This window comes from Camelina sativa, chromosome 9 (assembly GCF_030686135.1).
Source record: "Camelina sativa cultivar CO46 ecotype springtype chromosome 9, ASM3068613v1".
NCBI lineage: Eukaryota > Viridiplantae > Streptophyta > Magnoliopsida > Brassicales > Brassicaceae > Camelina > Camelina sativa.
Window position 1 is genome coordinate 34,452,949 of NC_141888.1, and position 24,024 is coordinate 34,476,972.

General features: G+C 37.9%; 9 protein-coding genes and 1 non-coding gene across 11 annotated transcripts; 6 read left to right on the plus strand and 4 right to left on the minus strand.

The window, feature by feature from the left end:
* Positions 1 to 105: 105 nt before the first annotated feature.
* Positions 106 to 2,861, plus strand: LOC104712778 (putative alkaline/neutral invertase F). The gene is made up of 5 exons (XM_010429751.3): positions 106 to 161; positions 309 to 753; positions 877 to 1,308; positions 1,429 to 1,987; positions 2,450 to 2,861. Exons 1-5 carry the CDS (start codon positions 142 to 144, stop codon positions 2,740 to 2,742), a joined length of 1,749 nt encoding a protein of 582 aa, XP_010428053.3. The 5' UTR covers positions 106 to 141; the 3' UTR covers positions 2,743 to 2,861.
* Positions 2,862 to 4,695: 1,834 nt separating this feature from the next.
* On the plus strand, positions 4,696 to 6,640 carry LOC104712779 (transcription factor TCP22). Its single transcript, XM_010429752.3, has one exon. The coding sequence runs from the start codon at positions 5,197 to 5,199 to the stop codon at positions 6,346 to 6,348; it is 1,152 nt and encodes a 383-aa protein (XP_010428054.1). The 5' UTR covers positions 4,696 to 5,196; the 3' UTR covers positions 6,349 to 6,640.
* A 1,127-nt stretch (positions 6,641 to 7,767) lies between these two features.
* Positions 7,768 to 9,029, minus strand: LOC104712780 (uncharacterized). The gene is made up of 2 exons (XM_010429753.3): positions 8,809 to 9,029; positions 7,768 to 8,241 (listed from the first exon to the last, which is right to left on the minus strand). The coding sequence occupies exons 1-2, from the start codon at positions 8,879 to 8,881 to the stop codon at positions 8,024 to 8,026; spliced, it is 291 nt and encodes a 96-aa protein (XP_010428055.1). The 5' UTR covers positions 8,882 to 9,029; the 3' UTR covers positions 7,768 to 8,023.
* Positions 9,030 to 10,076: 1,047 nt separating this feature from the next.
* On the plus strand, positions 10,077 to 11,268 carry LOC104712782 (GCN5-related N-acetyltransferase 10, chloroplastic). Of its 2 annotated transcripts, none has more exons than XM_010429754.3 (3): positions 10,077 to 10,567; positions 10,664 to 10,716; positions 10,799 to 11,268. In XM_010429754.3, the coding sequence occupies exons 1-3, from the start codon at positions 10,238 to 10,240 to the stop codon at positions 11,184 to 11,186; spliced, it is 771 nt and encodes a 256-aa protein (XP_010428056.1). In that variant the 5' UTR covers positions 10,077 to 10,237; the 3' UTR covers positions 11,187 to 11,268. The 2 variants fall into 2 exon arrangements, with proteins under 2 accessions (XP_010428056.1, XP_010428057.1); XM_010429755.3 differs by having other exon boundaries at positions 10,099 to 10,429.
* On the minus strand, positions 11,231 to 13,926 carry LOC104712783 (uncharacterized). Its single transcript, XM_010429756.3, has 5 exons — positions 13,010 to 13,926; positions 12,463 to 12,921; positions 11,995 to 12,372; positions 11,841 to 11,908; positions 11,231 to 11,744 (listed from the first exon to the last, which is right to left on the minus strand). Exons 1-5 carry the CDS (start codon positions 13,655 to 13,657, stop codon positions 11,537 to 11,539), a joined length of 1,761 nt encoding a protein of 586 aa, XP_010428058.1. The 5' UTR covers positions 13,658 to 13,926; the 3' UTR covers positions 11,231 to 11,536.
* A 181-nt stretch (positions 13,927 to 14,107) lies between these two features.
* LOC104712784 (transcription factor IIIA) lies at positions 14,108 to 16,719 on the plus strand. The gene is made up of 6 exons (XM_010429758.3): positions 14,108 to 14,441; positions 14,577 to 14,717; positions 15,172 to 15,589; positions 15,813 to 16,048; positions 16,138 to 16,281; positions 16,374 to 16,719. Exons 1-6 carry the CDS (start codon positions 14,310 to 14,312, stop codon positions 16,512 to 16,514), a joined length of 1,212 nt encoding a protein of 403 aa, XP_010428060.1. The 5' UTR covers positions 14,108 to 14,309; the 3' UTR covers positions 16,515 to 16,719.
* A 145-nt stretch (positions 16,720 to 16,864) lies between these two features.
* Positions 16,865 to 17,379, plus strand: LOC104712786 (proteinase inhibitor PSI-1.2). Its single transcript, XR_015565869.1, has 2 exons — positions 16,865 to 17,020; positions 17,142 to 17,379. It is a non-coding gene; the product is annotated as a proteinase inhibitor PSI-1.2 (transcript).
* On the minus strand, positions 17,062 to 18,135 carry LOC104712785 (uncharacterized). The gene is made up of 3 exons (XM_010429759.3): positions 17,745 to 18,135; positions 17,582 to 17,644; positions 17,062 to 17,464 (listed from the first exon to the last, which is right to left on the minus strand). Exons 1-3 carry the CDS (start codon positions 18,099 to 18,101, stop codon positions 17,342 to 17,344), a joined length of 543 nt encoding a protein of 180 aa, XP_010428061.2. The 5' UTR covers positions 18,102 to 18,135; the 3' UTR covers positions 17,062 to 17,341.
* Positions 18,136 to 18,158: 23 nt separating this feature from the next.
* On the minus strand, positions 18,159 to 19,882 carry LOC147939143 (uncharacterized). The gene is made up of 5 exons (XM_087464580.1): positions 19,692 to 19,882; positions 19,048 to 19,104; positions 18,825 to 18,941; positions 18,449 to 18,723; positions 18,159 to 18,341 (listed from the first exon to the last, which is right to left on the minus strand). Coding segments are annotated over exons 1-5 (540 nt in total). The 5' UTR covers positions 19,782 to 19,882; the 3' UTR covers positions 18,159 to 18,340.
* Positions 19,883 to 20,664: 782 nt separating this feature from the next.
* LOC104712787 (uncharacterized) lies at positions 20,665 to 23,972 on the plus strand. Its single transcript, XM_010429760.3, has 11 exons — positions 20,665 to 20,915; positions 21,013 to 21,051; positions 21,228 to 21,319; positions 21,498 to 21,747; positions 21,932 to 22,051; positions 22,148 to 22,223; positions 22,313 to 22,521; positions 22,588 to 22,696; positions 22,906 to 22,998; positions 23,092 to 23,252; positions 23,357 to 23,972. Exons 1-11 carry the CDS (start codon positions 20,721 to 20,723, stop codon positions 23,828 to 23,830), a joined length of 1,818 nt encoding a protein of 605 aa, XP_010428062.1. The 5' UTR covers positions 20,665 to 20,720; the 3' UTR covers positions 23,831 to 23,972.
* The last annotated feature ends 52 nt before the right edge of the window (positions 23,973 to 24,024 follow it).

Here is a 24,024-nt window from a genome sequence, read left to right on the forward strand (position 1 = left end):
ACTAAATGTGTCTTCTAGTATTTATCCATTAAATGCTAGATTTTTAAGCTAATTAAACTAATTTTTCTTTAAAATCACCATATATTATATACATAACAGATATGCACAAGAAGTACAGAAAGAGAAAGAAAGAAAATATCAATGGAAATCAATTTGATATGGTGAGATATATATTTCTATCCGCGACAAGCCTAGGCTCCTTCAACACGTTTTGACAGCTTCCTAGATCTCTCTCTATACATATGAGTTCCTTCTCTTGATGTAAATTTTTTTTTTTCTTTTCTCTTGATTTTTCACAAAAGTTTTAGTTGTTCACCAAAGTTAGCTATCTCCATGGACCGGCCAAAGAAACGGGACAAGCTACGAGCGGTGTATTCGATGAGCTGTATATACGAAAATGGCGAAAAAAAGGGAGCAGAAGGGATCAGGGAAGTGAGCTCGATGTGTTCGATATCCGAAATGACGGATGAATACCTTTTGTCTCGGCTGCATGACCGGCCAAGACTTAAACTAGAACGGAAAAAATCAAACGATGACATGTCGTTAAGCCTCTATGACAGTGCACACTCATTAGACGGTAGGTCTGCTTGGGATACTCCGGTTTTCTCCATAAAAGACTCGTTTGATCCTAACCCAATGGTCACAGAAGCTTGGGAGGCTCTGTGCCGATCTCAGGTCTATTTCCGGGGAAAGCCCGTAGGAACTATTGCCGCTTGCGACCCTGCTTCCGATGAGGTCGCGAACTATGATCAGGTATGGTTTTGTGTTTTGTTTATTTGTAGTAGTATTTTTTTTATATTCACAAACGATGATTACAATATTGATGATATAAATGTTCTGCTTCATTACAATATATGTTTTTGTGTCTATTGTAAGGTATTCGTACGAGATTTTGTACCGAGCGCTCTAGCATTTCTGATGAAAGGAGAGCCAGAAATTGTGAAGAATTTTCTCCTGAAGACGCTTCACATCCAGGGACAAAAAAAAACGATCGACAGGTTCAAGCTTGGTGATGGTGCAATGCCAGCAAGCTTCAAAGTTCTCCATAACCCTATCAAGGAGACGGATACCATCATAGCTGACTTTGGAGCGAGTGCCATTGGGAGGGTGGCTCCAGTTGATTCAGGCTTTTGGTGGATCATTCTCCTCCGAGCTTACACTAAGTCTACAGGAGACCATTCTTTAGCCGAGAGACCCGACTGCCAAAAGGGAATGAGACTCATTCTCTCTTTGTGTCTCGCTGAGGGTTTTGATACTTTTCCGACTTTGCTTTGCGCAGATGGTTGCTCCATGATTGATCGGAGAATGGTAAACTCGCTCTCATCCTCTTGCATATGTCATTCTTTAAATCCAAGAAACCAACTCGTTTAAGTATAGTGTGACTGTCTCAAGCTTTTGAAAGTCATGCAAGCTTGATTTTTATTGTAGGGCGTTTATGGGTACCCGATAGAGATCCAAGCCCTCTTTTTCATGGCTCTTCGTTCTGCACTCTCTATGCTGAAACATGACTCCGAGGGTAAAGAGTTCATGGACAAGATTGTGAAGCGGCTGAACGCACTGAGCTTCCACATGAGAAGCTACTTTTGGCTCGATCTCCAGCAGCTCAATGACATATACCGTTACAAGACGGAGGAATACTCACACACCGCGGTGAACAAGTTCAACGTCATCCCTGACTCCATCCCTGATTGGATCTTCGACTTCATGCCTCTCCGCGGTGGCTACTTCGTCGGAAACGTAGGTCCTGCTCACATGGATTTCAGATGGTTTGCGTTGGGAAATTGTATTGCAATTCTTTCCTCCTTGGCCACGCCTGAACAGTCCAATGCGATTATGGACCTGATTGAGTCCCGGTGGGAGGAACTTGTTGGAGAGATGCCGTTGAAAATATGTTATCCGGCAATGGAGAGCCACGAGTGGCGGATTGTCACTGGTTGTGACCCTAAGAACACAAGGTGGAGCTACCACAATGGAGGCTCTTGGCCAGGTGAGTTACCTTCTTTTACAAGTCATAGATATATAAATCACATAAATTGATTGGGAATATATGTTTATGTCATCCACTTTCAAAGACTTTAAATATAGTAACATGGGATACAAAAAAAATAAACGAATGAAAACAAATAAGATAGAATATGCAAGAGTCAAGACATATGAGTGACTGAAGAATATTGTACTCGTTATAAAATACTAGATATAGTCAATGGTTTATTATTTATTTGGGAATCCGATGCCTCTTGGGATTATTTTGCCGTCTATAATGGCGAAAGAAAACTAGCTTAGTTAAATCATATTCAACTCTTGGAATCTGTCTAAGTAGAATATGTTTTTCATAATGTTTTGTTTCATTCTTCTAAAAGCACATTTGACTATTTTTGTTTTTTTTTTCGTTTGTATGATCATTTAACTAATATAGTTGTGTCTCTCATGTGGTTGGTGCAAAATGTAGTGCTTCTATGGTTGCTAACGGCAGCGAGCATAAAGACCGGACGGCCACAAATAGCACGACGGGCAATAGACTTGGCGGAGGCACGGCTGTTGAAAGATGGATGGCCGGAGTACTACGACGGGAAGTCGGGAAGGTTCATCGGAAAGCAGGCGAGGAAATTTCAGACATGGTCGACCGCTGGCTATTTGGTAGCCAAGATGATGATGGATGATCCAACGCATGTTGGAATGATCTCAATGGAAGAAGAGAAACATATGAAACCTCCTCTTAGAAGATCTTCTTCTTGGACTTGATGTGCATTTTTTAATTTATTGTAGCGCCTTTTACAATTACCATTAACAAAAACGAAAAATATTCATTACTCCCAAACTTTGTTTATGGGGAAAATTCAAGAATTGGTATCTTGGGATCACTTTGGTACCATAGTCTAATACGGACGGACCACCAGGTAATAAGGGGACGGGGGTAGAAAGAGCCATTGACTATTGACCAATGACCTATCAAAGTCTTACAATACACAATCGGACAGAAACAAATTAGAAAAAAGAATACAAAAAAAAAACAGAGAACGACCATTCGATTAATATCATGTACGTCTGTAACCCCACGCACACTTCCAGTAATTTTTGGGTACCTTTACTACGTCAAACGCAATAAAATCGCATGTTACTAATACCAATATATGCTACTTGTTTAGGTTATGCATGTTTTCGAATTTCGAATATGTCTATGTGAGTTAAAAATAGTGAACTCTCAAAGCTACAGCCTATATAAAAAAATATAAGTTTTTTCTTAAAAATTATTTCAGTGCATTTAGGTAGACTAATGGAAAAGCAGGTGAAACTCTATGAGCCTCTCTATACACATAAAGTAATTACTTAGTGATTCTTTATCCATAAAATAGAACCCCATAAGCGATAGATACTTAGATAGCTAGCTAGATACAAAATGAGCATATCCTGATACATATATATATTATATCCTAATGTTTTAGGGTTTCTAATCTTAATATTTTCGGCTAACTTCATAAAAACTAGGAAAAGAATCGTAAGTAGTCATAATTTTCTCTGAAATTCATGATCCAACATCATAGTTCTAAAAAAAAAAAAAGTATTGGATCGCACTTTGTTTACTTTTTATCCTTGACACAGGGTCAACGAGTTTGCTTTTGTGTCCTTGTTTTATTCCTGATTTTAGGCCATTTAACTTTTTTTTTCTTCTTTGAATTCTTTTGGTGGGGAAAACGGTAAACTATGTTTTGTTTTACTTTTTCCATGTATGCAAATTACAATTATCATGGAGTTGAAACTTGAAATCCAAAAAAAATTAGTGATAAACTTTGGACATGATATAGCAAATTAGCAATCCCATAAACCAAGTCGCCTTGGTCCAGTAGTAAAGGGAGAAAAGTCCCGCCACCTGGATACGAGTAGCGTTGGTCACAGAGGTTCGAATTTTAACATAATCTCTCCCGGTTCCTGAAGATTAGTCTTTGGACCTAGTAAGACATGATCCTATAGCAATCACAACAGTGATCCAATTTTAGCCCCATATACATCTCAAATATACACACCCAGTAAACCAACATACACAATTCATTGTACTATATATATATGTGTGTGTGCTTCGGTTTGTATGGAAAAAACAAGAAAAGCTTTAAAAAAATAATCAAAAATCAAACTGTTGTTGCTCCCAAAGAAAATATCAAAAGATGTAGCTTTATTTTTTTTCATCTGGAGGGAGGGAATAAGAATATGAAAAAGAAGGCTAAAAACGGGTTGTTGAAGGAGAGTGATTAACATAAATCACCGCTCACCAGTAACGTCTTTATCGACAAAAAATAAAACAATTTTAAAATATGGTGAGTGGATCAGTATTAGCAACCACCAGATATAATCAAACTATAATAAGATTGATTGATCTTCTTCTTTTTTCACTAAAATAATTATTAACCTAATTAGGTGCACATATAATTTCTCTAACTCTATATAGTCTACTATATATACAACGTGGTTGTATTTCAAATGTAAATTAAACCAACAAATCTCTCCTTCGCGTTTACACCACAAGTGCTTAAACTAAGTAAACATCACGTAGTCTTTATCAAAACCAATCTACACCTAAATTAAAAGAGTTAAACTACCACATAATTTGTGTGTAACATCTATCATTCAAAATCCAAAGACCATAAAACCTAGGCTCTTATACCTATATGAGTGTTCCATTACACATTAAATGGAAGATTTAGCTCGTTTTAAGAGTGTGTTCCATTTAATTATTAATTTCAACATAATTAACAAAGTTTAACCATTGGCAAAAGCAGTGTTAATAGAGACAGAAGAAACAAGAACAGTGTGTGTAAGTAAAGGGAAGAGGAAACAAATAAGTCAATAAAGGTTGAATGAAATAAAGAAAGAGAGAAAAGGATTAGTTTGCTCCTCTCCTCCTCCTCTTCCTCTTCCTCTCACTCTGCAATCACACCAATTCATATCCACTTGTTTTTATCCTTCTCTCTCTCTCTCTCTCTCTCTCTCTACTCAACTCAACTCAATCATTCTCTCTTCTCTCTCTTTCTTTAGTAATAAAGCACACAGCTTTCCTCTCTTAGTCTAGTTTTAGATCTCTCCTTCCACAGTCACTTGCTTCGATTGCTTCTGATTTCGATGTCAAGACTCTGAATTTACATGGGTTTTGTTTAAAGATCATTTCTTTTTTAAAAAGGGTTTGTTTTTCTTTCTGAGAAGAAGATGGAGCTCCACACGAATCAGAATTCCGGTGTATCGGACTCGACCCTTCAGCTTAATTCCGGTGATAAACAACACTCGATTCCTTTCGTCGGAGCTATGTCAACGACGACGAGTTCTTCCACGTCTAATTCAACAAGCACGAGCTCAGGAACCGCTCTCGCCGTTGTTAAACCCGCCGCCAAAAAGCCTTCTAAAGATCGGCACACTAAAGTCGACGGCCGTGGACGGCGAATCCGTATGCCGGCGATGTGCGCCGCTAGAGTTTTCCAGTTGACTAGAGAGTTAGGTCATAAATCCGATGGTGAAACCATCGAGTGGCTTCTCCAACAAGCTGAGCCAGCTATCATCGCTTCCACTGGTACCGGTACGATTCCGGCGAATTTCTCGACGCTTAACGCTTCTTTGCGCGGTGGTGGCTCTACCCTCTTCGCTCAGCCTTCAAAGTCTGCTTCTTCCCCACTCTCCTCGTTTCATACCACCGGAATGTCTCTGTACGAGGATACTAGTAACGGTACTAACGGATCATCATCATCGGTTGATCCTTCTAGGAAGTTGCTTAATTCAGCAGCAGCCGCGCAGAACGCGGCGGCTGTTTTCGGGTTTCATCATCAGATGTATCCGCCGATTATGTCGACGGAGAGAGCTCCGAGTAATTTAGTGAAGTCTTATAGAGAAGATTACTTCAAGGAGCCTGGAGCGGAACCAAGTGGGAGTTCTCAGAAACAAGGTCAGTTTCAGGATCAAGAATTAGGTCAGGGGGGTCGTACTGCTGCGACTGCTAATGTGGTGCCTCAACCTATGTGGGCGGTTGCGCCAGGGACTACTAATGGAGGAAGTGCGTTCTGGATGCTTCCGATGAGTGGTTCGGGTGGGAGGGAGCAGATGCAGCAGCAGCAAGGTCACCAGATGTGGGCGTTTAATCCAGGGAATTATCCGGTTGGGTCAGGACGAGTTGTAACTGCACCAATGGGGTCAATGATGTTGGGAGGTCAACAGCTAGGATTAGGAGTGGCAGAGAGCAACATGGCGGCTGCAATGCGTGGTGGTAGTAGAGGGGATGGTTTGGCTATGACTCTTGATCAACATCAGCATCAGCATCAAGAGCCGAACCAATCTCAAGCTAGTGAAAATGGTGGTGATGATAAAAAGTGATAAGACCACCTCATGGGTCATTCTAATGATCGACCGACCACACTCGCGTTTTAAAGATTCGCGATCTCCGGTTTTACGGTTAGCAAGCAACTCCAGTCTTAAAACATGTTTTGGCAGTTGAATGCTACCATGCCTGAATGACAAAGATGTGGTTTCTAAGCTTTTGAACATATTTGTTACATCATTTGTGGGGTTTTTTTTTGTGTGTGTGTGTTTTGTGGATTTTATCTTTTTTCCTTTTGATTGTGAGCTTTTGATTAATAGATGTGTGAATATGTTGATCTTTCTTGAATTTTGGGAGATCTTTCTACGATTCATATGTGGATCAAAAGCAGAGTTTGAGAATTTAAAAGCTGAGAAAAAACAGTGTCATGAGAGACTCAAACCAGATGCCTATTTCCTTTGTTGAGAGACAACTGCAAAGACAGGGACCCAAAACCGATGCTGAAAGCTGTGAAGATAGACTATATGGTAAGCAGAAGCAGAGTATCGGGCAGTTGCTGATACGACTTTGGTGCTTCGTTGGCTTCTCAAAACCTTGGTGTCAAATCAATTACTCAACCAGTTTTTTTGTTGTGATAATTTTGCATTGGACTATCACTAACACATGAGCTAATACAGTTCGAGTGTCAGGCTGTCAGCTTGCTGATGCTCTAACGAAACCAATGATGTTGTTACTTGAAACACACTCTTCCAAGGAATACAAATATACAACTATCTTCCTTTACAGAGACCTTGGTATGCGAAATTGGTGTGGGATATGTCTCACTGGTCTTGTCTTATTCCAATCTCGAATCACTAACTCCATCATCTCTGAGAAATTAGAATCACTAAACCAATTTTAAAATTCCAAAAGTCGTAAACTCCCAAAAACCAATTTTTAACAATTTGCACTGACGAAGCGGCTAAATATTTGAAGTTAAGTACTTCGTCAATGTTCCAAAGTGACCCCAAATTTTGACAAATTTGCACTGAAGAAGCGGCGAAAATCTCGTGTCTCTTTCACCGGAACCCCAATATCAATCACCGACCAGGCGAGTTCAAGGGCAAATTATAAGATGAGATGACATATAAGAAGAAAAAGCCATCGACTTTGGAAAACAGAAATCTTAAGGCAAAGAAGAAAAGAGATAATGAAAACGCTTCTTCCTCAAGTTCTTCATCTTCTGCCTTTAATCCTACATTCCTAATTCTACTGTCGTGAGTGGCTCATAGATTGCGAAACCCTAATTCCACAGTGCGGTTAGGTATGGAGCATTGGGGAACAACAAGCCGAAGCCTTGGCCCTTCCTCTGGGAACATCTCCCTTCTATCACATCTGGTTATGCTCTTTCGACATGAAATTGGCAAAAATAAGTGAAAGAGATGCGTCTTTCTTGGCGTTTGCGAGATATTTCTACGATTGATACAAAACTATTCTGACATAACTTCCAATTCCAATAGAAGTAAGAAAAAAAAAAATATTCATATGGGATTATCATTATTGCAGTATTGAACTGCCAGCAAAAGGAGGGAAGAATTAGGAAAAAAAAAAACAAAACACTTTACCATAACAATAAGGCTTGTAGCTAAGATCCAAAGGAAGAAGAAAGAAACTCTCTTGCAAAAGCAGAGTTTTGAGGAATCATACAAATTATTCAAGCTGGGGAACACACAAAAACGTCCTGAGTGACTTTCAACCAGAGGCGGTCTTCCTCTGCTGGAAAACAACAGCAAAGATAGGAACCCCAACACCGATGCTGAACGCGGTGAAGACACCGAGAGACATCTTGAGACCTTGGAACTTCATGCGGTCCAAATTGTACATGTGTTTAGCGTGGAGGTAGTATGGCTCATCGTGACCATGCCCTCCGCTCATCTTCTTAACTCCAGTCGAGTGGAAGCTTCTGCTCACTGTTTGATAGTGATAACAAAGAAACGTTCAGCAAGTTTTTGACAATGTACCAATCATCAGACACTTTAAGGATCATCTTATATCTCATTCAATTACAAGAACAACATCAAAACAAGCTGATCCCTAGTACTAGAGCTTTGCTGCTAAATGTTTCATAACTGCATAAAAATAGAGTCTTTAACTGATTAACCAAACCTATCAAAGCATGAACATGAAAATTTCAGAAGCAAAATGTGCACTTTGCATAGGTTCATCTATAGCACATGTGAAACACCCAAATACACATTTGTAAATTACATTGATAACAATTTCTCAGCCTTTTCATAACTATCGAGCAGAGATGCGTTTCAAAATTTTTAATTCCCAAAAATTAAACGCTTGAGAAATCGAACGAAGAATCACATCGGAAACATGGAAATCTCAATCCTTACAATAAGCTATGGCCAAATCAATCAGAGTAAATCGATTTCTGAGGAATCAAAACAAAACCCTAGACTACAAAAAGGGGGGGAAAAAGAAGAAATGAGAAACCAATCAAGCAGGTATTATTTATTGAGAGTACTGACCAGATCTGGAGACTGATGCTTCGGAAGAAGCAATGATCTTAGAGATAGATCTGATACTGGTGCTCAACGCCATGATCAGAATTAATCGAGAAACTGCAACAACAACAAGAAAAAATGAACAAGACGACTTCTCTCAAAACTTTTACGGCGAATCTATTTGGAGAGGAGAGACTGAGAGAAAATGGGATGATGATAATATTCACACGGGCCAACGACATCTTCTTTTGGGCCCGGCCCAATTTCTCTTAGAGCATTTTTATTGGAAACATTTTTGGAGTAAAAATATTATGAAAATAATGTTAAATTGTTAAGAAGTTTGCTATTGAAAAAACATGTTTAAAGATAACATATTTAAATTGTAAATTATATTTATAATATAATAATTTTAAACATATTAATTTTAAATTGCAAATTAAGATTTAATAATATAATAATTTTAAACATATTACATTTATAAAAACTTTAAAAATAACATTTAAATTATAAATTTATAAAAGTTTTATTAAAATTCAAAATACAATACCAAATTTTTATGAAATAGAAAAAAAAAACATTAAAGATAAAAAAGAACAAACAAACATATTATTTAATTAAAGCACACAAACATTTTATTTAATTAATACATAGTTTAATGTCCAAAATTATTTCTTATATTCTCAATTAAATCGTCTTTTAATTTTTGAAAAATTATTTGCAAAAAATTGTATCCATTCACACTTTGTCACGTCAGCTTAGAACTGAGCCAATATCAATTCTACATAAAGAACTAAAAAAGTGTTATAAGGACACTTTTCAATATATTTATTATTTTATTGGGCTAAGAACAACCAAACTGTTTTGCCAGATGGCCTTGTGTATGTGTAAGGCCTCTACTGCTTTTAAATATTACTCCCTCTGTCTCACAAAGATTGAAGTTTTAGAGAATTTTCTTTGTCCCAACAAGATTGATGTTTTGAATATTTTTAATAAATTTTTGTTTTAATGATTACTGATGTTGTAGAGGGTATGAAGTGTAAAAGTGAGAAGGTGGGAAAGTGAAAAAGTATTAGAAAAATAAATCATATATTCTCTCTATCTTAATATGTGTGTAAAATCCTAAACTTCAATCTTTGTGAAGGAGTATTTTGCATTTTAATAATTTATTTCCTTAAATTATAAAGGAATCGTTAAGAAGTCAAAATTAAAAATTTTAGACAAGCTCTTACGAGTAACGTTATAAGATCTCCACGTGGCGTAAAAAAGAATCTGAAATATTTCATCTCTCGAATGGTCCTCAGCTAGAGATGATGATTCTAAACCACAAAAGAACAGACGATGGAAGCAACCAAGAAGGCGTATCTTATCTTCTACAGTACATATTAAAACGCACGAAAGTGAAACCAATAAAGATTCTTTTTCTTTTTGAAACAAAAATGCTAGAAAAATAAACATGGCTTACTTGCAACAGAGTCTCTACTCCGCCGTTAGGCGAGAGTTTACTTATCAGGGAAGGTCCGGTCAAGGAAAAGATCAAGAGAAGCTGACTTGGAGACGTTTTCCTGTGAAAGTACGGTGCGCATCGACCGAGTCGTTAACGAGTTTGACTCAGAATCATGCGGCGGAGACAGAGTTAAAGTATCTGGTGAGTCAGCACGGGTGGGACGTGAGGAGATTGAATAGAGACGACGAGGATGAGATTAGGAGAGTGTCTCTTGTTCAAGCTGATGCTTTCCACATCCCTCTTGCTCTTTTTAATGATTTCTTCTTTCTGTTTTTTCAGGTTTTGTTTAGCATAATTCTCTAAATCTGTGCTAAAGCTTCAATATTTAAGTTTTATATATGCAATGAAGATTTTGCTAATTTTTATATTTTGCAGGCAGAGGTACTCTCAGCACTTCTTTACAAACTAAAGAATTCACCACCTGACAGGTAAAAAAAAAATGACAAACCTCATTGCTACAATACTTGTATAGTTTCAAAACGTTAGTAAAGTTGTAAGAAAATGCGGCAGATATGCATGTCTTGTGGCGGAGCAAACGAGTGAAGCTGAAACATCGTCGAGCACTAGTGTTGTCGGAGTCGTTGACGTCACAGCTCAGACTGAAAGTTCAGTACTTTGCCATTTCCCTGGTGTTGAAGAATATCTTTACGTTTCGGGATTAGCCGTCTCAAAAGCTCAAAGGAGAAAGAGGATGGGAAGTACATTGTTAAAGGCATGTGATGTTCTGTGTTATTTGTGGGGCTTCAAGCTACTTGCTCTAAGAGCTTACGAAGACGATGCAGCTGCTAGAAATCTGTACTCAAACGCTGGTTATGACGTGGTCGCTACTGATCCCTTGTGGACCTCTACATGGATCGGCAGAAAACGCCGCGTTCTTATGACTAAACGCTTTTCTTAGACTGTTTTCTTCTTGTATATTTTACATTAGCATTGCACATTGCATTGACAATAATAAACACACTACCATCGAATTGGATACAGAGTACATGTGCAAGTGCAACCAAACTGAAAACTGAAATTGCAGATGACCATCAAGATACCTAGCAAATTATCCAGACGTCAAACTTTTTCTACAAAAGGGTTAAAACTAGCAACACGACCATGTTTCGTTTTCTACATCTAAGTGGGCAAAAGCTGCAGATAACGTTTCTTCCTAAAAGATGTAAAAGCCGATCAAACCTATTGACATTCGAGAACCTGACATGCTCCTTAGAGCGAGCAAAAAAAACAGAGTCAGTGAAAGGACAGTCACGTGGACGGTCTGGTGAAGAGTGACATCCCCTTAAGATCTAGAGGAGGGAGTCCCGGGACATGATTGCCTTCAGGTCCCATCCAGAGACCTCCATTGTGATGAGGAGGCAGCAGTATTGGCGACTGACTGTTGTTGCTCTTCTCGGTTGATGTTTCTTGCTTCTTCTTCACAAATTCAAAGAACTCAGCAACCTGGCGTGCATACCTTTTAATAATATTAATAAAAAAAAACGTCTGTTAGAAGATTTAGGATTTTTCAATTAAGTTATGGTGACATTACAGTAGTGTAAGAAGAACTTACTGAGCCTTTGCCTCTATATCTAGGCTGAAGTCAATATTGGGTTCACAGTCCAAAACCAGAGCAGGGACCTGTTGAAACCAAATAAACCAGTCTAAGCAAAATCCATCTCTAGACTCCTTAGCACAAGCATACAAAAATGAGATAGCTTTATTACCTTCTGGATACTAGAATGCATATGATTCCCTTCCAAGTAAAAGACGCGGTCTTTTATATCAGGATGCAGAGAGTTGTCCATGTGTAAAGACGGTTTACTAACAGACAACACACCATGGTTTCCGCTCTCAAACGGAAGCAGCCAGCTCTCATGCTTCTCGTGCAAATCTTGGAGGTACTTCAACGAGACTCCACCTTCTTCAGTTCGTTTCCTGAGCATCATCCGCTTGTGGCAAGTGTCTGGACTCGCCCTCAAGTATATAAACCCATCAGGAACAAGTCCAGGTAAACAAGAGACAACCGGATCAAACCACGAATCATAGATGCTGATCTCCATCTCGTTCATCCACTTAGCTTCATGAACCGCACGCACAAACACCTGAAGAATGTCAAGTTCCACAACATATTAAGTTTGCAATCACACATTCCAAAAGTATCAATTTTATAAACCATTTGCTTTCAAAGTTACCATTCTGTCACTGAAGACACTCCTTTCCATCAATCTGAGAGGTTTAACCCCAGAAGCAGACTCTTTCTCCTGCATCAGCCTAGTGACGAACACATAGTTCTGAAAAGTATAAGCATACCTCTGAGGCTCAGAGTAGAAAGCATCCAAGATATTGAAATGGTCAGGTCCAACATCTTGCCACTTAGCAACTGGCTCAGGAACAATCTCAACGAGGTCTTGTAACTCCACCGTCTCATTGGCTATTCTCTGAAGAAAAGTTGATTTACCGACACTAATGTTCCCTTCAACACAAAACGTCAAACGTTTCTTTGCATTTAGATTAGGTTCAGGACCAGAATCCTTTAGCTCATCATCCACACTCTCTTTGATAAACGTTGTTATACTCTCCGCATGGTTCCTATGTATAATCCCAACAGAGCTCCTAAGATAATCAACCATCTTCTGACTCGCTTTCCAGAACTGAGATTACAAATCAATCAAAGAATGAAACTTCCAATTACTATCTCAAAACCCACAAGTTAAAAAATTGAAGTTGTCAAACAAATACCTTATCTTTATAGAGCTTCTTGAGCTCTGCAACATCTCCAATCCCATTATCAACAAGCTTCCTCTGATTCCTTAAACCCACTCCAGGAATCTTCAGCAAATCTGGGTTACCTATAAACTCACCACTTCCACTAGTACTCCGACTTCGACGGCTCATCCTCACAGGCTTTTCATCTTTCTCATCTTCATCTTCTCCGTCAGACTCTCCCTCGCTCTCAACCACTGCGTCAGCAGTAGCATTAGCCGTGCTTACGCCACCGTTAGACTCCGAGCAAAAAAACGCACGCCACGTCCCGGTTCGACCGACCCAAGCCCGGTTCGTACTACGGATATCACCGTCGATTGAACACCGGCAAGCCCTGTAACCAGCTGTTGAGAACCGTACCGACGCCGGCGCTGCTGGTCTACGAACACTCCTCTGTAGATAAGCAGAGAAACCAACACCGCCTGAAGAAATAGAAGCCGTCTTCGTCGGCATAGCGGAAGTAGAGAAGAAACAAGTGGATAAAGGTTTAGGAGTGGAACAAGGAGTGAGATTTTTGACGGGGGTCTTAAACCCTAGTGAGATAAAACCGGCGGCGAAAGAGTTCACCGGAGTAGAGAGAACAGGGGTTGAACAAGTAGTACTTTTGCACAGAATCTTCTGCATCGTTTTCCTCCTTAACCGAGCATTTCACATCACTCAGAGAAATTAGAAAACCCTAGTTTCAGAAGAGAGAAGATAACAAAAAGAGAAGAGGGCTTTTGTGTGGGGTTTTGGTTTGGGCGCAAAGACAGAGGAGGAAGAAGAAGAAGAAGAAGAAGTGAGAAAGTTGCGGTTTTAGGGTTTTTAATTTTATTGATTAAAAATCATTAGTGTGGTTAAGTAATTTAATTAGAAGATATGGTTATGGGACTAATACGTTATAAAAATTATTTATGGAGCAAATACGTTAAAAAACAAAAAAATGGTGTAATGATGTGTCTATGAGGTGTTTTTTGTCATTGTCCTAAATTGTGTAGCACACGTGACACGTGCTGAAAACCCACCTCACAGATCAAGTAAAATAATCATTTTTTCTTCTTTTTAAAAACCCACCTTCGGTCTTTTATTTGGGCCAATCCTTTGTTAAAAACTTGAAAAGGCCCATTATAATTAAAAGCCCATTAGGTTAGATCTCTCGTTCCGGGGAAAAAGGCGATATATAAACACGGCCATTGTTGGAAGGTTATCTTGTTTGGTTCAGCTTGTACACTTAAGTGCGGCGTCTTTTGGAGATAAACCCTAGTTCTTGTGTAGAGACGATCTGAGAGAGAGAGAGATGGTGGAAGAAGCTAACGTTGATGTGAAAGCATCGGCGAAGAAGGATATAAGGAATTATCTATGCCAGTACTGCGGAATCAGCAGATCTAAAAAGTATCTCATCAATTCACACATCAAATCTCATCATCAGGTTTGAGATCTCTCTCTCTAATTCGATTGCAGTATCTCTCATATGTTGCTTTGTGGTTCGTTTTCGAGTTAAGGAGTTTGTAGAATTGGTGATGTTTTTTGTTGAATCGGGAGCTGTTTGATTTGTTTTGTTTAGATGGAACTTGAAGAGGAAAGAGATGATATGGCTTGTGAGGTTGAGGAAGAGACTTCAAGTAAACATACTTGCCAGGAGTGTGGTGCTGAGTTTAAGAAGCCTGCTCATTTAAAGCAGCATATGCAGAGCCATTTGCTCGAGGTAGATTTTTGCATTCTCGTCCCTGTATCAGCTACTGTTGTAGTCGTTTAAGCCCCAGACGTATTGAATCCTAGTGCAACTCGACTACAGATGGAGATGCTTTGAGATACTCGTGGGTTTTGATCAGTATTGAGTTTTGTTCTTTTTGTGAGCTAAAAGTTTATGCGTTTGCAGGAAATAAATGGCTTTTTTGTTTAATACAAAAGGCTTTACTTATATTATTGCGTGAGGCATTGGATCCCAAAAGAGAGAACTCCAAAATGCGAGGCTACATGTTTTGGACTAGTATCAGGTTGGGAGACCTCCTGAGAAGCTCCAGCATGGAAGCCTCGATCACGCAAAAAGTTTGAGGTCTGATGCTCTTTAGCTTGTTTTTGATTTCTCTCTATGCTTTGGATTTTGTTTCATTGCTGAGCTATGTTTCTGATGGTTTTTTCACTTTATCGACATGTAGAGACCATTTGCTTGCTATGTGGATGATTGTGCTGCTACCTACAGGAGAAAGGATCATCTCAATAGACATCTTCTTACCCATAAAGGGAAGCTCTTTAAGTGTCCAAAGGAGAATTGCAAGAGTGAATTCTCAGTACAGGGCAATGTTGGTAGGCATGTTAAGAAATATCATAGTAATGATGACAATGATAAGGACAATACTGGTAATGTCGATAGTGGTAAGGACAAATCTGGTAGCGGTGGTGGTGATAAGGAAAATATTGCTAATGGCGATAGTGGTAATAAGGACAGTACTTGTAATGGTGATTCTCAACCCTCTGAATCTTCAACTGGTCAGAAGCCGCATGTCTGCAAAGAAATTGGTTGTGGTAAAGCCTTTAAGTATCCTTCACAGCTGCAAAAGCATCAGGATTCTCATGGTAAGTTCACCTTCCTACTTCTATTTGCCCTTCAGTTTAGGATCCTGGGCATATAAACATTGCTTGTATCATCCTGACACCTATAGTCTGAGGGTCATTCTTCTGAAGTGTATTTTTTTTTTTATTACTGAAAGCAGTGCTAAGCGTTTTCACTTGTATTTGTAATATTTTGTTAAATCTTTCCAGAATTTTAATCTCTTACGGTTTGGATTTACTTATGCAGTGAAATTGGACTCTGTGGAGGCGTTTTGTTCTGAGCCTGGGTGTATGAAGTACTTTACAAATGAGGAATGCCTTAAAGCACACATAAGATCCTGCCATCAGCACATCAACTGTGAGATATGTGGTTCTAAACATTTGAAAAAGAACATCAAAAGACATCTACGGACTCATGAAGAAGATTCCTCACCAGGAGAATTCAAGTGTGAAGTGGACGGTTGCTCTTCGACATTCTCAAAGGTAAAGAAGCAATCTGATCTACTTATAGCTTAATCCCCTAAACTAGTATTGTTTTCCAGATCCCTAATTACATTATCATGATATTGCAGGCTTCTAATCTTCAGAAACACAAGAAAGCAGTGCACGAAGATATCCGTCCTTTTATATGTGGCTTTCCAGGTTGTGGCATGAGATTTGCTTACAAACATGTCAGAAACAACCACGAGAATTCAGGGTGCCACATATATACCTGCGTAAGTTCATCCTCAACCTGCATTCTAACTAGTTTTTGTTGCATACTTCAAAGACTAGTATCTCACAAAAAAAAACCGAATCGTGGTTTCAGGGTGATTTTGTTGAAACGGATGAAGATTTCACATCAAGACCAAGAGGTGGACGAAAAAGGAAGCAAGTTACAGCTGAAATGATGGTACGAAAGAGGGTCATGCCTCCTCGGTTTGATTCAGAAGGACACGAGACTTGCTAGTAGTAGTATCCAACAAGCCTTGTTATATAATTTATAAGATACGAGAACAAGGTAGTACAAGACTACTAGAGTACTAGGCAGGTGTTATGTGTAAGTAAAGCTTTTTATTTGTTTGTATGAGTTCCACTAGAAGGAAATATAATAACGACAATAGTATAACTAGTAATGTAAAATTTTGATTGGTAATCTAATTTGTGTTCTATCTTTTTTTCCTCCCACATCTTTAATTAGACCTTATTGTTTTTGTGATGACTCATGAGATAAAGCCAGCCTAGATGGTCCTCTTGTCGTCCCATTTTCAAATTGTAGTGAACCTCTTTAGTGGCTTGGTCAAAGTAAACAAGACTTTGAATTGTTCAACCTTGTCAAAAGTCAACGATTGGAGAAAAATGATAAAACTTTGGGTTTTAAGTATCTTGTACAATCTATAAAGCCAGGAGTTGCAGAGATTCCCCAAGAAAGCATGGCTACACACAAGATTTGGGTGATGTCTCTCATAATAGTAGGTACAGTTTCTGCTACTCTAGAAAACCATACAAGATAAAGATACTGTTAAGAATTAAACATTCAGAAAATTTGATCATATTCATTGTTTCAATTGTTTATCTTAAAAAAAAATTCCATTAGGAGCGATTCTAGGAGGAGTAATCCCTGAAACAAAGACAGTGATCGCTTGTCCTCTCTATTGCTTACAAGTAGAGTACATGACTTGTTCTTCCTCCGGGGACGAAAAGCTTCCACCGAGATGCAATTGTTGTCTTGCTCCCAAAAACTGTACTCTCCTCTGATTCTACTTCTATCCATTGTAACAAATGACCATTATAAATCTAGTAAGAACCTGATGGAATCCCTCCTTCGAACCCCATCCATTCCTCCCATTCGTCGATTTCACCCATCTCTGTAATCTCCTCCTCTTCTTCTTCTTGTTTCTCAAATTTTTGCATCAAACACTGAAAAAAAAAAAAGTGATGACTACATTGAATCATAATTAAGATGTTAAAAAATTTCATTATTACCATGCCTAATAAGAAAAGATTAAATCAAGAAAAAAGACAAAACAAAAAGACCTCGTAAGCGGATTTGATCTCTTTAAAATCCTTGTCCTGTCCTTTATGCACATCTGGATGATACTGCAATAACTCATTTTGTCTATATATATTAGTTATAATTCTTCTTTTCTTGATTTGACTCGACAAACAAACAAAGACAATGCGACATGTGTAATCTAACCTTAAGAGCGAGACGTTTGAAGGCACGTTTGACTTCGGTATGAGAAGCGAGAGGGGTCAAACCAAGAATCGTGTAATGGCTAAGATCTGATGACGAGCATCTCGTCGGAAACCGTATTAACCGGCGGCTATCTTTTTGAATGGTGGAACCAGGATGATTCGTCGGAGCTCTGAACCGGATATTTCGTATCATCCTTTCTTCTTCTTCTTGTTCTTCACCAACCAAACATTTGAACTTTTTTTTTTTTATCTTTTCCTTTTTGGGAAATTGTGAGATATGATGGACCTTTTTATATCTTGTACCCGACGGTATGGTCTTTTTGGATATCCGATTATCCGATTCACATTCCGATGTCATGTCGGTTGATGTATTTTAATATTTTTTTTTGTATGTTCCTTTGTTTGGCCTCTCTTATAAGGAATATAATCCAACATAAATAATAACATATAGTTCCAAAATATTTAAAATTACTCCAAATTTAACATAAAACATAATCCAACATTGTTAATGATAAAATAAGATTAAAAACATTGTTTTGTAAAAACATGTTTACTCCGCGACATTGTTGTTGACGCTGCTTCCACTCGTTTTCGAAATCTGAAAGATAAAAAATATGTAGCTGATCACTAATCACAAAACTAAGAAATTGAGTATAATAATTTGGAATATATATAAAAGGTTAAAGAGTAAAGATTTATACGAACCAGTAATCAAGATCATCAAAAAAGGATGGAGTTGGCATATCAAAGTTGAGATCTTCTAATCCACCAAAGATCTCTTCTTCACTCTTCTCTTTAGCCTCTTCTTCACTCTTCTCTTCAATCTTCTCTTCACTCTTCTCTTCAATCTTCTCTTCAGTCTTTTTTTCAGTTTGAATTAGACCACCACGACCACCACGACCACCACGGCCACCACGACTACCACGACTACCACGACCACCACGACCGCCACGACCACCACGACCACCACGAGACGTTCCCTGCACACATAACATAAGCATCAATGTTTTACAAAAAAAATAAGTTCTTTGAACCATAATCAAATTAATGAACAAGAAATATGCAATACTTAGATACTGACCGAACCAGATGCATGTTGAGGCACCACCGTAGTTGAGACTGCGCCAGAGATCTTTCCTTCACTCTCTTCTTCAATTTGAATTAGACCACCACGACCACCACGTCGATGAGTCTTTCCCTGCACATATAACATAAGCATCCATTTTTTTTACAAAAATATGTTCTTTCAACTATAATCTAAATTAATGAAAAATAAAAGAAAAATGCAATACTTAAATACTGACCGAACCATATGCATGTTGTGGTATCTCCTGATTTGAGAGTGCTGGAAGAAAAACAACCTGTTTTTTTTTTCCGAACAATGAATAAACCATTAGCATGTATCAAAGTCTTTTCAAAGTTTTTGTTTCACCTCAATTTCTAATATCTTCTATGTTTTGAGAATTAAACAATGATTTCGTTAATGATACGAAAAATTTAAGCGAAATCTATATATATATTCTCCAACTTAATCATTAAAATATTTAATTAAATACTCTACCTTAGACAAGAAGACCAAGTAATCGATTGTTTCCGCGCGCAAACAATAAAATTTCAAATTCAAAATTTCCCTCGTAAACAATAACATCTTTTATTCAAAATTTCGCTCGTAAACAATAAAAACATCTTATTCAAAATTTTGCAGGGGAATAGTGATCTATACATGCTTACATATTAAGCTAATGATCAGATATGGTCTTAAGATTCATCATCCTATATAATGACAGATCTATAAATTATCATACAAATGAAATCATAATACAAAACTTTGGATCATCCCATGGAAAACAACATCAATTCTCCATAAATCAACATATATTATATTTTAAAAGATAGAAAAAGAAATCTAACAGAAACTTTTCTACATTTTGTAATGAAAAGGACTTACCACATCCATATGTTTTGGTTCAACCTGGGTGGAATGGTTTGAGGAATTAGTCTTTTGTTTTTTGGGGCAAATGTTTGAGGGAGTAGACATATCACAAATTTTTTTGTTTACTTCAATGTAATCTGAGATTCAATATCAGGTTTTGTGAAAATGAAAGGTATAATACATTTACAGTTTGATGTATTTATATTATTTCTGAGTATTCATATATATATATATATATATATATATATATGTAAAAGAAAAGAGACACAATGTGTAACTTTGTGTATTTTTAATAATAATAATAATAATTAAAACAAAATTGTCAAAATACATATTTTGGAGGTTTTTCTCATCCTCTTTTGGTAATATAATCTCAAATTGAAGAAAAAGAAAGTAGAAAAATGTCCAGTTAAAGTAAACTCATAATTTTAGAGATTTTATTAAGTGTTAATTATAACTGGAAAAATATAAATAGTAATGGTCAAACATGTGTGTTAGCATGCAAATAGATTTTATAAACGTTTTTCTAAATATAATATATTAATTTTTAGTATTTTATAAATAACCAATAAAAATCTCATCATCACCATACTTATTTTTAAGGCCTAATTAGTGAAGAAAATTTATTTCCAAAACAATTTTACAAGCTGTGTTGACCAATAAAATTTTTACCATGAGAAATTTTTAATATTTGGATACACCTTAGAATTACTTTACAAAAAAAATGAATGGTTTCCTTGAACAACTAAAAAATTGAATCCACATAATTGTTTTTTGACAATATTTCAAATCATTTATTTGCTTGCTATTTTTTGGAGAAATACACTAATGAGATTAAAGTTTTAGTTGAATAAATTAATTAGTAAAGTGATATGAGTAATAATAGTTGGGCTTTAGTTAGCTATAGATCTATCTGGTCTTTGTAAAAACTCAGCCCAACACAGGCCCATTAAGTCTCACTGTGCCTCTCTCCCAGCTTAGCTGCGAAAAACCCCCACACTCCATTGTCATCACTTCGTAAACACGCCGCCGAGAGGAGATAGGATGGAGGATATCGAGGATTTGTTGGCCGGAGGAGTCGGTGGTGCACCACCGGGATTCCGATTACCGTTGAATGCTGTCGGGATAAATCCGAAGACGAATAAAAGCAAACGTAGTATCTCGAAACAGGATCAGATTACTACTGCTTCGAATCGTGACTCGCTTGCTCCACCATCTTTGACGATTCCAGGAACTCAGGTCAATTTCTCCATCTCTCTCTCTCTCTATCGGTTACATTTTCTCGGTTTATACATCTGTCACGCTTACATTTCGTCTCGATGAACTTTTTTCGCAGACGATATACATCAAGACGTTTGGATGTTCTCATAATCAGGCAAGTCAGTTTACAAATCTTCAGTGTTTTGATTCTGATTTTGGTGTGTTGATAGATTTCTAATTGCTTCATCAGAATACACTTCCCATGTTTGTTACTTTTAGTGATTGAGGTGAAATCTTCTAGCTGGAATAGGCTAATAAGCTAATTGGTATCGTGTTTTGGTTGTTGTTCAGAGTGATAGTGAGTATATGGCTGGTCAGCTTACTGCATTTGGCTATGCGTTGACAGAAGTCCCTGAGGATGCTGATCTGTGGCTCATTAACACGTAAGCTTTAGCCTCGATGACTATGTTGTTGTGCTGTTGAGATATTCATGAGTAGTGTGTGAAATGTTAGAAAATGTAGTTCACTTGGTCATGGTTTAATATTGTAACTTTATAGTTTATGACAATATAGCTTTACTTTGTGTTTACAATGTTATCTTATATGCTGCGATTGATGCAGCTGTACTGTGAAGTCCCCTAGTCAGTCTGCAATGTCTACTCTTATAACGAGGGGTAGAAGTGGGAAAAAGCCTCTTGTGATAGCCGGATGTGTTCCTCAAGGCAGTCGTGATCTTAAAGAACTGGAAGGTGTAAGTGTAGTTGGAGTCCAACAGATTGATCGTGTTGTTGAGATTGTTGAAGAAACACTGAAGGGTCATGAAGTGCGGCTTCTTACTCGAAAGACTTTGCCTGCGCTTGATCTCCCAAAGGTGAGCATACGTTTCAATTGCTGATTATTATTAATTACTGAATTAAGTCGAAGCCAAAAACTTGGTTTCAGTACAATTTTTTGGAACCTATATTTTTGCTGGGTATTTTATCACACAATTTCTTGTTCGAGGTTATCTGGGTTCTATTAGTGGGGATTATTAATAAGTGATTTTGCCACTGCAGGTACGGAGGAACAATTTTATTGAAATTCTCCCGATTAATGTTGGTTGTTTGGGTGCCTGTACTTACTGCAAGACCAAGCACGCCCGTGGTCACTTAGGAAGCTATACAGTGGATAGTCTTGTAAGCAGATTCAGCTTCACCGAAAAAAAGTTTTGATTTATATCCAGCGTTTTCCCCTTTTCTGTTTGTCTGCCTACTGAGATTCCTGAATTGCAGGTGGAGCGGGTGAGAACTGTTATATCTGAAGGAGTCAAGGAGATTTGGTTGAGCAGCGAGGACACTGGAGCATATGGTTGCTTTTGAAACCTTTATTTTCCAACTTAACTTTTGTATTTTTGTATTTCCTTTTTATTAGTAGCTAATGTCCCTAAAATGTTGCAGGTCGTGATATAGGAGTTAATCTTCCTGTTCTGCTTAATGCTATTGTTAAAGAGCTTCCTTCTGATCAAAGCACAATGCTAAGGATTGGGATGACTAATCCTCCCTATATTCTTGAGCATTTGAAAGAAATAGCTGCTGTTTTGCGTCACCCATGTGTCTACACCTTTCTACATGTCCCTGTACAATCGGGCAGTGATTCTGTGTTGACGGTGAGTCCAGAATTGTGTAGGACTGCCAAAATTGTGTTCTAGTCTTACCTGAACGTTCTGTTGCAGGCCATGAACAGGGAATATACAGCAAGTGAGTTCAGGACTGTGGTAGACACCTTAACAGAACTTGTGCCAGGAATGCAAATTGCTACTGATATAATATGCGGCTTTCCTGGTTAGTGTTGGACAAACCTTAAACTCTGTATTTGTTCTTTTACTTTCTTATATTTACATATTCCTCTCCATTTAATTTTGAGACATAAAAGCATCACATCGACATGCAATATTTGGATGTGGATAGTTAGATGCTCGATGACTTAAGCACATTAATTGTTCATATAATTTGGGTGTGTTGAAGATACTTCGTCATTTTTCCAATTTCAGGTGAAACCGATGAAGATTTTTCTCAAACAGTTGAACTTATCAAGGATTACAAGTTTCCTCAAGTTCATATTTCTCAGTTTTACCCCAGACCGGGTAAGCTCAAGGATTTAGCTATGTATGTCATTTGGAATTTGGGAGTGTTTCATAGGTCTTAACATTATTTTGGATGTGTCATTTATGATATAGGGACCCCAGCGGCAAAGATGAAGAAGGTACTAAGTAAAATAGTGAAGCAACGAAGCCGTGAATTGACTTCTGTCTTTGAGGCTTTTGCACCTTACACCGGGATGGAGGGCAGAGAAGAGAGGATATGGATAACAGAAGTAGCGGCTGACGGAATTCATTTGGTAAGCTCATCCTGAAACCACATACAATGTTATGTTTCTCCAAACTTTGTCTCATATTGTTTTTTATCATTGATAGTGTTTGCATTTCTTATTTGAATTTGTAGGTTGGACATACGAAGGGATATATACAGGTCTTAGTTACTGGACCAGAAAGTATGCTTGGGAGTTCAGCTATGGCGAGGATAACATCTGTGGGGAGATGGTCAGTGTTTGGGGAAGTGATTGAGACATTTAGCTCTGCAAACAGAGAAACAGAAGCCAAAGAGAAAGCAAAGCCGCCTTGTTCGTCGAATGTTAGCACTTGTGAGACTTGCGCTTGCTCTGCTGAGAGCTGCTGTGGAGAAGAGAGATCAGGAGAGGCATGTAACATCTCTGAAAATATCTCAAAACAGGATAATGATCAGAAGGTAAAGTCAAAGAAAGAAGGGAAGGAGATTCAAGAGGTCGTTGTACCGAGAAGCAACGTAGCAAATTGGGGTTTCATTGATAAGGCACTTGTGTGTGGAGTGTTCGTAAGTTCTCTCACCCTTTTTGTTTTGTTTATTAGTGTTGCAATTAGAGTTCTGTCGCGTCAATAAATCTCTCTCTGGCAGATTAGTAGTTGTAAAAGGACCAGTATCTAGTTTTTTTTCTCTTATTTTGTGTTCTCTGATTTTGGTTGTGTTTGTTCTTGTATCTGGATGCATATATGATTTCAGTTTATGCTGCGTACCAACAAAATTGGATACTTTTGTAAGAATTACTAAAATTTTATAGTAACGTCTGTATAAAT